This window comes from Tribolium castaneum, chromosome 3 (assembly GCF_031307605.1).
Source record: "Tribolium castaneum strain GA2 chromosome 3, icTriCast1.1, whole genome shotgun sequence".
NCBI classification, from domain to species: Eukaryota; Metazoa; Arthropoda; class Insecta; order Coleoptera; family Tenebrionidae; genus Tribolium; species Tribolium castaneum.
In genome coordinates this window covers 8739345-8756792 of record NC_087396.1, presented here as the reverse complement: position 1 = coordinate 8756792, position 17448 = coordinate 8739345, and the positions used below count along the sequence as shown (strand labels likewise).

At 33.1% G+C, this 17448-nt stretch overlaps 2 protein-coding genes across 3 annotated transcripts in view; one reads left to right on the top strand and one right to left on the bottom strand.

The window, feature by feature from the left end:
• Positions 1 to 2094: 2094 nt before the first annotated feature.
• Positions 2095 to 6287, bottom strand: LOC655534 (uncharacterized protein). The gene is made up of 3 exons (XM_962087.5): positions 5854 to 6287; positions 5619 to 5805; positions 2095 to 2437 (listed from the first exon to the last, which is right to left on the bottom strand). The coding sequence occupies exons 1-3, from the start codon at positions 6202 to 6204 to the stop codon at positions 2253 to 2255; spliced, it is 723 nt and encodes a 240-aa protein (XP_967180.2). The 5' UTR covers positions 6205 to 6287; the 3' UTR covers positions 2095 to 2252.
• An 857-nt stretch (positions 6288 to 7144) lies between these two features.
• LOC655094 (excitatory amino acid transporter 3) overlaps positions 7145 to 17448 on the top strand; it is a 52157-nt gene continuing 41853 nt past the window's right edge. The window contains exon 1 of one of the 2 annotated variants that reach the window (XM_015982228.2): positions 7145 to 7248. The gene's annotated coding sequence lies outside the window, so the exon portion shown is untranslated. Of the gene's footprint in view, positions 7249 to 14981; positions 15182 to 17448 lie in introns of those variants that run through there. The other variant, XM_008199973.3, reaches the window with a different exon arrangement.

Here is a 17448-nt window from a genome sequence, read left to right as displayed (position 1 = left end):
CTATTACGTGGTGGTACACGCAATGTCAAACTATACAAAAATATACAAAAACACCAGGTCGTGGATTATTCTGAGTGTTGTCAAGTTTGTCTTGACGGTTTTGCTAAAATTTATTTATGGGTTATCAATATCATTATTATAAATATAAAACAATAATGTTTATTCAATTAATATTTTAAAAATAAAATTAAATGCAGTATCCAAGTGCTAATAAGTGTAATTAGAATTTTTGGTTTCATCTTAAGACGTAACTTTTAAATAATTCATTCTTTATTAAAAAAATACTTCTGTATGTAATTACAGCAAAACAAAGTAATAAAAAATTCTCCGGCTACACCATTAAATTCTACACAAAAAGTGGGTGAATAATGTCTTCGTTTCAAATTTCAAATAACTAGATATCTTTAATACACCTAAAAGGAAGATTTGAATTTTTTAATAATTCGCCAATATCTATTGTAATGAATTTGTATTAGAAATACGTGTCTTAACTTTAATAGGTAACAGAGCTCAACAAATAAAACATCTTTTTGATTTGTAATTTTTCAATATAAAATTCGCAAATATACTTAAAATTTGGAAAAAGATAACGTACTGAAACTTGTACCCACCTATGGGTACAAAAATAAAGAGTCAGACTATTTTCGTTGTGAAACGGACAATTTAAATAATTTAAAGCAACAATGAAAACTGTTGCTATGAATACAAAGTAATTGTTAAAAACTGACCGGCTCGTTTGCATAAAAAAAGGAGGAAAACAGTAAAAATTACAAATTTTGCAAAACTTTATATAGAAAAGTTGTTGTATTTGAGGAGTTTTATTACGTAGTAAAATTAACACACATATTTCTGATATTGATTCTACGTCGAAAAAAAGGAAAATTTTTTGGTCTTCGGCAATTGTTCTGCCCGGTTCTTCTACGAACCGCATTAGTTTTTCACAGAGTTAATATTTTTCGATAAAATTTGGCCAGTAGGTGCCCCTCGGCCGTATTAAGAATCCTATTATTTTTGGGGCTAATTGATCGCCGGAAACGCCTGATCTCACCCAAAATGTAAAAACCTTCCAAGTGCGTCTTGCGTCGACGGTTTACTGTAGACCACGTCCTCCTTAATGAAATGTATGAATATCCCGCCTGGGCATTTCGTAAAAAATTCATTGAAACAGTGATTCCTTAATTCCGCGCGTTTTTTTAAATTAAAAAAACTACTAAAATCTGATAGTAAATTTAAAAATAATTATTCATCGATTTGTTACAGAACGATTACCTGGTATGAAACATAAAAACATAAAAAAATAATGAAAACTAAAGAAGTTTACACAATAAGTTTGTAGCTCCAGATTTTTAAAAATATAACTTTTTCACATTTTTCCCGTAATCTGCACTTGCTTCTCAATAACGTACCACTGAGTTGGTGCGCCAGTTTTTGAGCAGCCTGTATGGATATTTTGATAAAAATCTATAATAATACATACGCAATTATGAAATGTGCATACATATTTTCAATGTTCATTTCATAATAGTTCGTCAACTTCTGTGGTCAACTGCTAAAAGTGTCAAGTTATTAATGAGCTGTCAACAATGACAATTTTTAAACGCAAGTACAACGAACCAACTAAACCAATGCAACTAACAAAATCTTGACAGGAAGGATACAACAAAACAAGATATACAAAGAATATTTTGAAGTTTTGAAAAATAATTTACCGTCAAAAGCAGCATGTGTCAAATATTCCGCCCGAATTGAAGCTCGATTGGGAATCACTTGAACTTGACAAATGCCCAGGCGAGATAAAGTGTCATTTTATAAAGCCGGCGATGCTGTAGACGGTCGAGTGAATAGTCATCTTGTATATCTTTTATATAGTTTTAAATCACCTAATATATGACTATAATTATGACTCCTTACAATACAATTTTAAAACAATTTAAAATTTCCAAACTTTTATCCATTTTGGATAATTACAAAAAAATTATCCATCACAAAATAAAATAAAAAACAGATTTAGTGAAATTTAGAAAAATTTTTTCAGACCAACGTCTCATTTATGTTCAGTTTTATTGTCTACATTGTCGCCAAATACAGTAATAGTTATATGTACTTGTATAAATTTATTTAAACAGAAAAAACAAGAGTAATCAGTGTGTTAATACAATATATGTAAAAAGTAGTAAAAGAATCACGTAGTTTGTAATACACAGAAAATAATACGTGATAAAGCAAAAAGCAAAACATCCACAAAATTTTTGTCAGTTGTTTTGTAATGGGTTTCCACACAATCTTCTTATCGACTCCAGTGACGTCCATATATACCCAGGTTGTGCAGGAGCATGCACAGCCGGATAGGGCGTATTTTTCGACTTGTAATAATCAGAGGGGGCGTGCATTACAAATTCCATGCACTCTAACTTCCTAGGGACATCTTCTTCTGGACCTGAAATTAAAATTAACAAAAGAGATCAAGATTGCTCTGGTAACTTAATGATGTGTGTTTTGTCAATCTGTCAGATTTTTAAACATGTGTCCTGTATTAAATATACAGGTGAGTCTGAATTCCATCATACTCTGTAAAAACTGGAGTGTAGAAACCGGAAACGTAGTTTAAAATTGCAAACGCGTAAAATCAAATTTCTCTTAATTCCATCCCTAACGCGACACTTCTGATAAATCAAATCATGAATAGCCGCAAAACGCTTTAAATGAGAGGTACTACTATCTTACAGTTTTTAATTGTTCCATTCTTTTAAATGTAGTTACCAGTACTCGTCTTTTGTGCTTAAATTTTACATCGGGTTTTTGCCTTCATATGGACGCATCGTCCAAAATCAAATTTTCGTGATTGTGCGAAATAGTGTGACGACTCTCCACTTTACGGGGTATGATGGAATTCAAACTCACCCTATATTATTAACCAAAACCAAAACTTCTAAAACAAACTAGCGGTTAGTATTGTCAGCAGTCTGTCAATAAAAATATTTACTTATCCGTAATTTTGTTATTTACGCATGACTTGTTAGCTGTTTCAAACTGTATCAAACCCCAACGACGCATTTTCTTTCAATATTAGCTGTTATACATTATTCATGCACTTCAAAAAATAATAGCTAATGTAATTTATACTTTCAATAAGAGATCTTATCATTAATGACTATTTTACAATTTTATTTAAAAACAATATTTCGGTAAAATGCGACGTTGATGTTTTTATAGTTTTGAAACAATTGTTAGCTGTAACTCCAAAGCTGCCAAACTCCAACGTCGCATTTACTCTCAAAATTAGTTAGTTAGTTATAAATACAGGCTGGGGCGCGACTGGGGTACTTCGAAAAACCTACAAAAACGCAACCCAGTATACACTAAACTGTTAACACTTGATACAATATTCAATTTAATTCAAACTAGTAATCCAAGTATGTTGTTGAAAACTTTAAGATGACAGATGAATGACAGTTAATCAAATTAGACCAATTAAACGATTTATTTATTGCAAAAATCAGTATAATAGATCTTCAAATTGCTGACCGCCTACACGTATATATGTATCGAGTCTGTTAAAAAATGATTGACGGGCGCGTCGTAAAGTTGCTGACGTAATAGCTCTGCATTTATGAATCCGATTTTTAAGATCTTAAACATTTTGAATTGGTGCTTCGTATACTTTCTCTTTTACTGCACCCCACAAAAGCGCAACGGTGTTAAATCTGGACTTTTGGAAAGCCAAATATTGTTAGATCCTCATCCTATCCAGCGATTTTCAAAATTTTGATTTAAATAATTTCTAACAATTCTGTAGTAGCGTGGCGGAGCACCATCTTGTTGCAATTACAAACTTTGCCGAGTACTAAGGTCCAAGTTTTCTAGCAATAAAGGTAATTCCATTTCGAAAAAATGACGACACATTTTCCCATCAATGAAATGGGGTCGAATTATGTGCTCACTAATAATACTGCACCATACGTTAACTGAAAAAATAGTCTGGAAATGGGTTTCACGAATTATTACTAAATCTAACCTCATCAATAAATAAAATTTTGTCGAAAAAAATTTTCATCAAAATTTAATTTTTCTGAGATTTTTCTGGATAGTCTCACTGGTTTGGGTTCTTGTACCAAACTAATGTGGTAAGGATGAAATTTATTAGCACGCAAAATCCGTCCTACTGATTTTCGGCTTATTCGACCTTGTCTTGCTAAAGCCCTTTGGCTGATTGAATTTTCGTCCACTTCCTGAAGAACTCTTACTTCGTTGTCTGGATCAGTAACTGTTCTCGTTCGAATTTTCTTGTGAGGAAGCCACACTTGACGTCATTTTGTTTGTTCTCTATTTGAATATCTTTGTAAATAAAGATCTGCAGCAGCTATTACATTCTTGCGACATTCGCCATAGATGAGGATCATGTCTGTTTTTTCGTCATTTGAATAATAATGCGTCATATTTAAAATCGAAATAAAACTGATTATAAACAACGATGATTGACAACTATGAACATTTTTGACGTTATTGACGTTTTTAAGATAAAGCATTCTTTGGCTTAAATTTTAACTTCAAATAATATTAAAACATAGACAGCGACGAAAGATGTTTTAAAAGTTGCGGATAAAAAGATTTCAGAAATACCCCACTCGGACCCCACCCTGTATTCAAAAAATTAATAGCTCATGTAATTTATAGTTTCAATGAGAAATCTAATCATTAATAACTATTTTATTAGCTGTTTCAAAACTACGAAAACGCCAACGACGCATTTTACCGAATTATTTTTTTTAAATCAGATTGATAAAACTGTAAAATAGTTATTAATGATCAGATCTCTCATTGAAAGTATAAATTACATTAGCTAATATTTTTTGAAGTGCCTGAATAATTTATAACAGCTAATTTTAAGAGAAAATGCGACGTTGTCGTTTTTATAGTTTTGAGACAGCTATTATCCATTCACGATTGTTTTAAACTCACAGCAGGCGTAGATGATATATTTTTGTTAGGTTGGTCTCAGGTCCTGTCAGGTGCTGTCTTTATGACGTTCACTTTTTAAAATTTCACTTTGTTGTCAGTTCTACTGCTTGTTAATTTAAAATGCCGAAAGTAATTTCTGTTGCTAAGAAAGCGTGTATCAAAAGATGCTTTAAAGAATACAAGACGGACAGATCGATCTTTTTTATACAATAATATATATTTATATAATAATAATTTATTTAAAAAACGAAGCAAACTGACAACAGTGCTTGGTTGTCATCAATTATACAGACTGATCCAGAAATACTGAGTCTGTTGGCAACACATTTGAAAATATTTGTGCTCGTAATTTGCAACACTGTAACCGAATTCGATTTCTCTTGACAATTATTTGACGTATAACCCCACAAGAATGTTAAATTGTTGTTAACTGGAAGAGTACTCCATTGGTATCCTTAAAAATTTAAGTACAGTGTTGCCAACAGACTCAGTATTTCTGGATCAGTCTGTATTATAACCCAAAATAAATTTCTTACGACAACTCACAGTACTGCCAAATAAAACGTCAGATTTTCATAGATAGTCCGAATTTGAAACAATCGTGAATAGTGTATAATAATAAGTTCTTACTATTTTCACAGCCCTCTTGACCACCTTACCTATTATGTAAGTAGCAGGATCAAAACCTTCCTCAGGTGGTGGACTCTCTTGTGTAGGCAAAAGCCACGTAATCACAGCACTTTTTTCGCAATACTGATCCGTTAACAACCCTTTAATTTGGGCATAAAAAATATCACCATCCTCATCTAGCATTGAAACAATATCACCCACTTGAATATAACTTCCCTAAAAACAACTACACAATGTCTTGCTATCGTAGTAAATAATACTCACTTTATAAAAAATCGATTCAGAAGTGATTGTTGTGGCCACAGCAGAGGGTGCTTTAATTGGCGTCTTCTTAAAAATGCCTCTTCTGCCTCTCCCCTTCGGCGTCCCAATTTTAGGAATCGCGAAAGGGTTTAACCTCGTTTTATACGACCTGGTAGTCCGCTGTTTGCGTTTGATGGATTTTGAGTCTTCCGATTTATCATCGTTTTCCTCTTCTTGTTCCGATTTGAGGTTATCTTTCGCTTCGTTAACACAGTCCAAGCAGATTGCCCCCAGGTTTTCGGCGTTGGTCCATAGTGGAGATTCACTTGTTTCGCACTTGAGGCACACGGGAGCAGAGCCTTTAAGGGGCATCTTACCACTTTGAAACTGAGGTTATGTTGTTGGACAAACGTCAATTTCAAGGTCAGCAACTTTTCGAGAAATCAGAAAATTAATATTTGTAGTCCTGGTGCAAAAATAATATAAAACATTTAAAGCAACAAGTAAACAATGATAATGTTTAATTAGTGATAGCATTTCTATTTTTAAAATTTGTTAATTGTTGGTTGCATAAGATACAGACGTATTTTTGGTTCCTTAATTCATTTTTATTTTTTCAAGATTTCTTTCAAGAAAACAAGCTGCAGCATAGGTGGTAGGTCATGGAATCATGAAAATAAAATATCGTTCCTCTTCATGATTTACAATTCTGACTATTAAAGTTATTTATTTGTGAATTAAATTAGGGCACAGTAATAATTTAATAAATGATAAGAGAGTTTGTATTTATTGTTTGTTGAAACCATTTCTGCAATCTGAATTTAGGAGAGTAATTAATTATTAATTTGATAATGTCCAAACAAGCGGGTTCAAGTGACGTAATCAGCATATGTTTATTTAATCATTAGAATTTAATGTCTCATAAAAGCAAGTCAAGATCATAAGAAATGTTTTATTCATAAATACTCATATTAATGATTCTTGAATCTTCCAGTCGCATTAATTCAATTCAAAAACAATTCTTGTTATTTTTCAATATTGTTCACGGAAACTAACACAATATTTAATATAAAAATGTTAGATTTCACCGGTGTTTCACCGTATTTCTGTAATAATAAAAGAATAAATAAATCACTCCCTTATCTTGATCTATTTGCACAAAACTTTACAGTCACATCAAAATAATTTATTATCCTATTATTTTACACATCTACATATGACATCGAAATTTTCGCTACCTTAAACTTAAATATATGTATTTCCATTCCCAGGGCTATTAACATAGGTAAATTATAACTGACGCAATTAGTTGTGGAGTAAGTTCGAGCCAGTGTAAACCAGAGATTTTTCAAGAATGTAAAAATCTAGTTCTGCTGTTGCCCTGCCTTGGTGCCGGGTCTCCCATTTATGAAACACGTGCGTGTACAATATCGTTGTTAATTTTAAGCGTGGGACAGTTTTGTCAACACATTCCAAATAATTAATCAACTTAATTCTTCGAGATGGATACGCGGACATCCGTTGATTATTTAAATTATAAGCACTTGAGTAATTAAGGGTGACGCAAGCACCAGTAGCGTATGTATTTTTTTGAAGGGAATTTGTAGGTTTGCTATTAGAAAAACGGATTTTATCTTGAGTCAATATTAAATAGTAAATTTAAGTTGTAGAAAGATAGGTGCTATTTATAGACTAAGTGACGCCGCGCTTGATCCAGGGACAGGTGGGACGATTTGGTGAATTTATTAAATAAGTAGATGTACAAATTATGGCAATAAATTTATTAATGAGGTTATATCAATGTAAAAACATTCGCTTATTTGCTTCCTGCGAAGTTCTTTGGAGATCTGTGCTCGTTTTAACAAAAATTCGTAGAATACAGCAACAAATATGAATAGATACGTTTTTAATTTAGATCTTACTAGTAAATTAATATATGAAAAATCTATTTTTGTCTTATATTTTTAATATGAATTTTATTTCATATTGCATAACACAATAAGACATAAGACGTCAAAAATTCTTGTTTAATTTTAATGAACTAAACACCAAAAGGATTATTTTATTAAAGTATTATTTAAAAACTAGAAAATCAATAAAGGGTTATACAAATTTACAAAATTTTAAAATACTTTTTAAATTAATACTTATTTATTATTAGTATTATACACTGAACAGAAAACGCAATAAACCTAGTAGTTTTATTAATAAAATAGTACCCAACGTTATGAGTAAGTAAATGGATTTATCAAAAACATGTAGAAACACTATTTTCCACTATATTTAACAATTATTATTTTTTATGTTTAAGCTTTAATTAATGGTATAATTAGAAATTTGTAATTACTATTTTCGTCGTAGGTATTTAAATAAATATCTACGTCGAAATAATTAAAATCTAAATAAAAGTTGCTCTTCAAATGGAAATGAAGATTTGACAATACTTTTCATTCCACCAAAAATTGAGACATAAAAAAACATTCATGCATTAAATTCTTGTAAAACAAATGTAAAAACAAACCATTACTGTGCTGATGTCGGAGTGACATAGGATTATAACTTGGGTTCAACTTGCAAACTCTAATGGAAACTGGATCAAAGACGTAAATGAAATTTGTTTTTTGGGTTGCATCGCCAGGTAGTTGGGCTCATAATCTTAACTGAATCGCCCTGTATATACTATTTTATCTCTTTTTCCCACATTCCCAAGAAGCTCTTACATCAACAGGGTGTAACGCCGGAAATCAGTTAGCTGTGGCAGTTCTGTGCATCAGTAGACAAAACCTTTGCAGCTCTCCTACAAGTGAATGGAAGATAAAACAAATAGTAACAAGGTTGTGCTTCGCTTACCCTGGTCTGCGACGCTGCACTGACCCTTCGGGCCATTTCTTATTCTGGCCCTGTAGGCCCTCGTTATCTGATTACTATTTGCTACCTTTTAATTTGCTTGGATTTTTGCGAAAACCGATGTGTGATGTGAGTTGTTAATCTGCATTTACTCGATGTGAAAAGGAGGAACTGCACAGTATTGAATCATTGAATCAATTTTTAAAATATTTTGGGAATCGCAACCTTTGATAAATTGAATTGAATTGAATCAAGTGGATTTACCAAGTCTGACAAATTAAATTATCTGACATTGACATTTACGTCGTCTGCTACTTTTTGATTAAAAATGCAGTTTTTATTTGATAACATGAAAACGGTACAAGCGCAGACGTCCAAATTTGACCACTTAAGAGCTCTCCTAAGGACCTACAAGATGACTATTTGTTTGACTGTCTACAGTAAACCGTTGACGCAAGATCGCACTTGGAAGGTTTTTACATTTTGGGTAAGATCAGGTGTTTTTGACGACCGATTAGCCCAAAAAAACAATAAGGTTATTAACACGGCCGTGGGGCACCTATTGGTCAAAATTCATCATCGAAAAATGTTAACTCTGTGAAAAGTTATCGCGGTTCTCAGAAGAACCGTACAGAACGATCGCAAAAACACCAAAAAATTTCACTTTTTTTTCGAGGAAGAATCGATTGGTATACTCTACCAAGCGAATTAGTGAAGATTGACTAAAGCAATATTTCATGATAACAATATTGTTGGGGACAAAAAATAGTTAGTCTGCGCTAAAATGCAAATTAGATACGGGGCCTCTAAGCCGAAGCAAGCCCGAAGAAACCTTAATTTAAAAAGCTAAAAAAGTCAATTATTTATTTTTCTATTAAAAAAAATTACGTTCAAATCGCATGAAAAAAATATGGTAACTTTCTGAAGACCTTAGTAACAACATACATAAATTTGAAAAAAAATAGTAGCATTTTAAAATAAAATAAAAAAACTCATTTTTCTAGCCTTTTTAAATTCTTCGACCCCTAATATGAGACACTTGAAAACTGACTGAAATGGACACAGATGTGCAAATATAGTGAGAAGAAATGAAATCAGAATGATTTTACTGTGCCCTTTGTTGAGCATGGAAAACCTAAAGGAATTTTTTAATTTGTTTTCAGTTATTTTTTATTTTGAAAAAATGATAATTTGGTTCAAGAAAAACAGGTATTTAGTTTTCTCATGTTTATTTTTTAATCGAATCGTTGAGTCGTTGCTGCGTATTCCTGATGTAAATAAATATATCCCTCCTTCAGAAAACGTTTACGCCCAATAAAAAATTTCAAATTAAAAAAAGTAATCTTTTTAATATGTAAATTCTATCTACAGGGTGATTCAAATAAGATAAAGAGCCTGACGATCTGACGATGCAACCCAAAAAACAAATTCCATCTACGTCTTGATCTAATTTTTAATTAGGATTTGCATTTGCAATCCAAGTTATCTTATGTTGCTGACAGTGCTTGACAAGCTTTAACATCGGTGCTAGTCATTATTGTCACATTGTACTCTGCATTGCTGTTGCTGCAATGAATTTGTTTGCCCAACGTTTCCCAAATAGACAACATCCTAGAGACATGGTCGTTAAACGTCCTGAGTGGGAACTTTGAAGAAATTGGCCTCTTTGTGAAAAAAGAAAACACACTGCTAGGACTTTGGAAAATGAAGTTCGTTTAATAGCTTACATAACACAGAACCAAGAGGAATTAGTCAGACTTCAGTTCGTCCTTCTGAGAAAAAATAAATTTCCTACCTATCATGTTCAGCTAGTACGAGAACTTAGGAAAACTGAATTTGAACACAGATTAGAGTTTTGTCTCTTCATCAGAACATAAATACAAGTTGGCAACAACTTACTTCAGAAACTTTTTTTGTGATGAAGCCCAATTTTATAACAATGATAGTGCACAACAGTCATTACTATGCTCAAAAAAATTCACTGTAGATAAGTGAAACACATTTTCAATAAATTGTTTTGGTGAATGTTTAGTGTGGCATCTCGCATCTTCGTGTATCGTATAATCGGGCCATTTTTCTTCCAAGAAAAACAAGCAGGAGGCCAGCATTTTGAACACATTTTTCGCTAAAAGTCAATTTTTTGTCTCCGTGTTTATTGTTGCAATTTATGATTTTGGAAAAACTGATTACCTACCTTTAATGTTTCATTCTTTCATACTTATTTTATTGTAGTTTATACATCGAAAAGACTTTTCTACTTTCTCTATCATTCCGCGAAAATTGAATGGCAATAATGATCGTTCTCTGCGCTAAAGTCAAAGTGACATAAGTTGATAACTTGGATTCAACTTGTAAATCCTAATTTAAATTGAATCAAAGGCGTAAATGAAATGTGTTTTTTGGGTTGCCTCGCCAGATCGTCAGGCTCATTATTTTATCTGAATCGGCCCGTATTTTCCCAACTTTAAAGTCTAAAATAAATCCAACAAACGAACACCACTGATGGCATTTAATCAAAGACTATTATTCGAACAAGAAACAAGATAGGAAAAATTTAATACTAGCTTTTGAATTCTGGTGGTTACCTTTAGCGATGGCGGTGGACTTACCACGCTGTATTTGAATAGTTATTTATTTAACGAGTTTGAGTGTAAATCGGACGGTTTATTTCACGAGTGGATTATCAAACCACGAGTGAAAACGACTGGTTTATCATCCACGAGGTAAAATAAATGAACCAATTTACAAGAAAACGAGTTAAAATCTGTAAATCTGTTAAAAATAATCTGAAGTTTCGTATTAAGAAATGCCAAACAGTTGTCAAAACTGTCTTACACAGAAGAAAAACTGGAAATTTTGACAATGACGAAGAATAATAAATTTTAAAACATTTATCAATTTGCACCCTGCTCCATATTTTTCAAAACGCTGCGAATACGGTTACAGCTACAAGGAAAATGTTAGGAAGAAATTGTAGAAATTTAAATTTCCTATAAAATAAATGTACTACAGGCTGTCTCAGCTAAGACTTTCGAGTTTAATATCTCAGTTATTTGTCAACCGATTGTTATGAAATTTTAAATGCACATATTTTAGGAGGCAAAAAATGAACACAAGTTAAAAAATGAAATTTTGAAACACATTTCTTTTATTTAAATTAAGCCAAATTACCGTTGGATCATTAAACCCCAAAAAGTAAATGGCCACACAAAAAATTAACCAAATCGCTCGGCTGATCCAAGAAAAAAATAAAAATTTGTTGTTAAAAGCTTAATCCAAATTTTGTTAGTAATTTGGCCAGTCACCCTTTGAAACAATTGATGAAACATTTCTATGCGGTATTTTATGTACCACTGAAAAAAACTGTCAAAAGTGTGCGCGCTGTCAAAAAAGAACAATTGTTTTCGTTTGGTGAAATTACTTTAAAAACCAACAACAGTCGCTGAAATTTGTGTGTTGTTGAAAAAGGGATCAATGTTCGCCTATGGAAAGTGTCGTTGGACTTTTTGTGAAATGTTATTTATGAAATTTAAGGTTCAAAGAATCGTCATTAATTTGAAGACACAGGAAGCGTACCTGAACTAATCGAGTGAGGACAAAACACGTCTCTGGAAACGAAGCAATAGTTGGGGCTGTAATTCAAGCTTTTGAAGAGAATCAATCCAACTAGCAGTGTACGAAACATTTCCAAAGTTCTGAATGTTCAAATGTTTAGAATTTTTCAGTTGTTGTTCAGTCTTTTAGTCTTTTTGGAAGAATTAAAGCATCCAGTACCAAAAGTAAGTCAAAAATATTGTTTTTTAGTTTTGTATGGGTGAGAGATAATTGTGAAATGTCCCTTGCGTGACAGTTACGTTTCTGCGAGTAGGATTGACCAAAATTCAATGGTAGTGCTCATTTGTTTCATAAAGATTTACACTTTTGCATCTGTACCCACGTTTAACAGTTTGTTTTCTCATTTTTCTTGCGAAACACGAACGAGTTTTTTCTAACAGCATTTTTCACTGACGATCAATTTTTTAATATGTCTTAAAAGGCTTAACATTTTAAAAAGGCATGTAAAAATTACCTTTTCAAGACTTGAGTTGTTGCATTAATTGGATTTTAATCTGTATCTTCTAAAATATCTGCATTTTAAATTTCATAAAAATCCGTTGACAAATATCTGAGATATCAGGCTCGAAAGTCTTAGCTGAGCCACCCTGTATAAATATGCGTATGGTGGTAATGTCATCACCCAAGTGCCAGGGTTTTCAGGTCGCATCTACAGCCTCTGACCTGACCTAACGACAACTAGTAGTGACCGGGACCGACGGCTTATCGTCTCCTCCGAAAGACGAGTTAGTTGCTATGTTTTGGCATTACATTATCTGGTCACCCATCCAAGGAATGACCGGGGTGGCATGGCACAGTCATGTATATATTTTAGAGAGATTTGGTCGTTAAAAAAACATTTTAAGCTAAGAAAATACAGCTTTGTTCAAGATAAATGTAGAATTAACAGCAAATTCTAACAATTCACTGCCAGCAGCTATTCCGGGCATTGTTGCCGGCAGCTATTCCGGATATTGTTGTCGATAGCTTGAATGCGTGCCGTTGCCGGCAGCGGAGTCTCTGCCTAATTTAAATCAAAGCCAGCTTTGATATAAATTGTAAATGCCATCAAAGTGACAGATCCGTCAAAATAATGCAAAAGAGCTTCGCATTTAAAAACGAAAGCATACACAATAAAAATCACAAAAATATAAAACACAAATCAACTCAAACAATTTTGTCGAAAAATGTAAAAAAGAAGTGAGCTAAAAACTAGTTCAAAGATTTGAAAGAGATGTCAGTAATCAGAAACTAAACTATAAAAATCATTTAGATGAAGCGTGCCGAAGCGGCGCATTGAATTTGAATTCCATAGTCGACTTAAAAAACAGCAATTTTTGATCACACTTTTGTATTAACGTCGTCTCCATTTTTTTTTTAATATTTAAGACCGAATTTTTAGCAATACTGCAAGAGAGAGCAGTCTGCCTTATTGACCAACCGTCGTCTACTTTAAAAATAATTCCCGTTATAACCAAATTGCTAATAATATAATCCACGATATTTTTGATTATTCTAGGTTTTTTCGACCATTAGTATCAAGCTTAAAACATCAGATCAAAGTCTCTTTTATTATTCAAAATTTTATCGAAAATTTGCTACAAGACTTGTTCTATTGAATGAAGGCAGCCCCCGGAACTGTCAAAACCAAACTGTCAAATTAAAAAATGTGTTTTCACCTTTTTCTATTTTATACATACATATCCTAAAATCGACAACAATTTTCAACCGAAAACCATTGTGGCGCCTCCAACTGGCAAATAAATTTTGAAAGTGGTAAGTTTTAAAAAATCTCATTCTCAAAGAAATTTTTCTAAAGGTTGTTTTTTCCTTGCTATTGCCAGTATTGGGTTCAATTTTTGCATACATATTTACAATTATGTTGTGCATGAATGATGTATTTTTTTCCGATCTGTGCAGTATCTTGCGTTTGGCACCCAAGTCTCAGATCAGCAGACCATGAAAATGAATTCAATACTAAATAAAAATGTGCAGTTTTGTGGGAAATTAATTTCTAAAAATTTTGCTTTTAGTTTGGTACTGCTCCGTGGTCTATTTTTTGAGATATGTATAAAAGTATGAACACATCATTTTGACATTTCGAGGGGGCCGCCTTAATTAATCTTTTCCATCAAAACTTATTACTTTTTGTATTTTTTGTTGTATAAACTTTTTTCCAGATAATTATTCATTCCTGTTTTGTAGGTCTTATTGCGGTTTTTTTATATGCCCACAAACTCACACATGTTAATTTTACTTTTTTTTATAAGTGTGTTACTAAAATCTAATAGGATATTACTACCTTATTCTCTCAAACATTAAAAGATTACAATACACTCGAATACGTGCGATTTGCGAATCAGCGATGATGAGCTTCAAAGCGGGAAAAAGCCTAGTTAATTGTGTTATACAAATATTTTATTTACGTGAATATTATTCCAGTTTCAACCAAATGTAACTCCATACCGTAATTAAATAAAAGTTTTTAGTTTTTGCGACTGCATGAAACCGCCGTGGATATTTAAAGCGCTCATAATAGTAATAATTAATCCAATCGCCACTTGTGACCCAATTCCTGGGTGGTTTCCGGAGTGCCCGGAAGTTCCTCTGTCTAAATTTCCACATCGTACGCATCGTCATAATCCAGCAGAAAACAGCAACGCTAACCGGCGGTGGTATCAATTACAATTGGCGGAGCGGCGGCATCCCCCCGGCTATACGCGAGATCCGGTGGGACTGCAATTGGTAACATCACAGCCACAGCACAGAATCAGAATCAGTGGAAGTTCGAACAGTTCGCGGACAACTTTCGCGGTTGGCGAGCATATCGCGGGCTCCCCATAATAAGTGCTCAGTGCTGCAGCTGTCACGGATGCTTCCAGTCCCTCTGCGACCTGCTGAACGATAGGTAAATACTGCACTCGCTTCGCTTGCACGCTCACCTACACGGCGGCCCCGAAAAAGCGCATGGAACCGCCGCCTTGGACGCTTTTCCACACTCGTCCCAATTTTTGTAAAATTCGTGCCGGGCCTTTATTTTCCCAGTCGGATCATTTCGTAATTTATTTTTATTAAACACTTCCTTTGGTTCTCTCATTCCCTATTGTCGCTAATGTGTGTGTGTGTTCATCGTGCGGAGGGTTTTCGCATGCTCACCTGTAGTAAAAATCTCGGATTTTTTCAAGAAAAAGCGTTTGTTTATGTGGAGGAGCCACAGGTGGTGGTTGGTCGATGGCGTGTGGACGGGTTGTTGCTTTGTGTTTTTCTAATGGCTCTATACTTGTCATCCGAAGTGCACGAGCTTTTGTATTTTTAGATGAGAATGCCGCTGGGATGCCAGACAGATCACAAATGATAACGATTTTGTTCAATCGGCAACGTTTTACCCAGATTTTTAGATAATATATTGGACTGTTTCTTTAATAAATTGTGAATCAGCCACTACATATTTATTGGTTTTGACTGAATTATTTTAATTAAAGGACTGACTATCATTTGTTTGGTCATTGTCAAAAAGTGTAAAAACAGCTTCTCAAATCTTGCAAAACTGTACAACTTAAAAATTGCTTATTTCCTATGTTGTTGCTGATGTTCTTTTTTGCAATCTGATTTTCTTTATCTAAAATTAATAACAAGACAACTACAAAATTATACATGTGTCACTTTAGCAATTTTTTTTTATCGCTTACTATGTGATATATATTGTTTTATTGTATCCAACAACATTATCATCCCTATAATTCCTTCGCAACGCGTTGCATTTACAAGAGTAGTGCTGTTAAATATTGTAGATGTCGTAAGCTAATAGTAAAATTAGGCGTATTATAAAGCGCCTAATCAGTTTTCGTCTTATTGTAAAATACCTATTCATTTACAATACAACTGAAACAAACCTGCATTATTTAGGCGAATTATAAATTATAATGTACAAGTCAGTACTATTGAAATTTATACTTTGAACATTAAATTTATATTATAAATTATCGTTTTAAAATGCTAAAAGACACAGAAAGTAATGTCTTCATTAATAAAGGGTTGTATTATCAAGAACTACATAAATTTTACGGTGTTAGTGATAACTGATAACTGATAACAGTGATAAGTGATTGATAAGTATAGAAAGAAAAATTAACCTCTAAATCATTTACTACAGGGTGAATTATTGATCGTTGGGCAAATAAATGTTGATGAAAAACAGGGCAATTATAAAATGCCACGCAAATATCGAGCAATTTTGCCCAGGCGCTTCGGAAAGAACATTGGAGACAAAAATTAAAAAATATTTTCAAGATAATTTTCCATTTTCCTTTTTCTACCTACCATGCCTGTCCTTTACCGAACTCCTGCTATTTGTATTCAAAATCCCAAGTTCGAAAAATTTTAACGGAATACCGTGGAGGCTAAACCTTTTTCCCTCCACGCACAATAAAAAATTTTATAATCACAAGATATTAGTCTTGATACCCTGTTTTTGGACCAGTTTGGACGGATTTAATTTAAGTGAATAATTAACATATTTTAAAAACTTGAGACAGAGCTTCTAACCCATATTTGTGGACACTGTCAATTCTGACAAATTTCTTACTAGAAATTACTAAAAACAATAGCGCTCGTTCAAAGATCGACTTACATAAGCCAAATACAGACTGATCCAGAAATACTGAGTCTGTTGGCAACACATTTGAAAGTATTTGTGCTCGTAATTTGCAACACTGTAACCGAATTCGATTTCTCTTGACAATTATTTGACGTACAACCCTACAAGAATGTTAAATTGTTGTTAACTGGTATCCTTAAAAATTTAAGTCCAGTGTTGCCAACAGACTCAGTATTTCTGGATCAGTCTGTATAAAGAACTTACACTAGGACGTGGTTTTTATGAAACTGAACCGGTTTTAGTGACTTCTTTTTACTTAAAAATCTTTAAAACAAATTCATAGGAGACTGATCAGAGCAGCTAGATAGAGCTCTACAAAATACTATTTTGGATAAAAAAAAAGATAAAACCATTCGTTTTGTCTTTATGACGTTTTCCTTTCAAAGATTTGCCTTGTTGTCAGTTCTACTTTCTATCAATTTAAATGCCCAATGTAATTTTTGTTGAAAAGAAAGTTGAAAAATACCAGAAAGAGAGACGGGACCTTTTTACTTCAGGATAATGAGCCGAGTAACAAT

Excerpts from the sequence above, each read along its gene's own strand:
- LOC655534 (XM_962087.5), bottom strand. The coding sequence starts at position 6,204 with ATGCCCCTTAAAGGCTCTGCTCCCGTGTGCCTCAAGTGCGAAACAAGT. Across the intron at positions 5,806-5,853 it reads CTGAATCGATTTTTTATAAA|GGAAGTTATATTCAAGTGGG; the intron begins GTGAGTATTATT and ends AGTTGTTTTTAG. Across the intron at positions 2,438-5,618 it reads TCCTGCTACTTACATAATAG|GTCCAGAAGAAGATGTCCCT; the intron begins GTAAGGTGGTCA and ends TTTTAATTTCAG.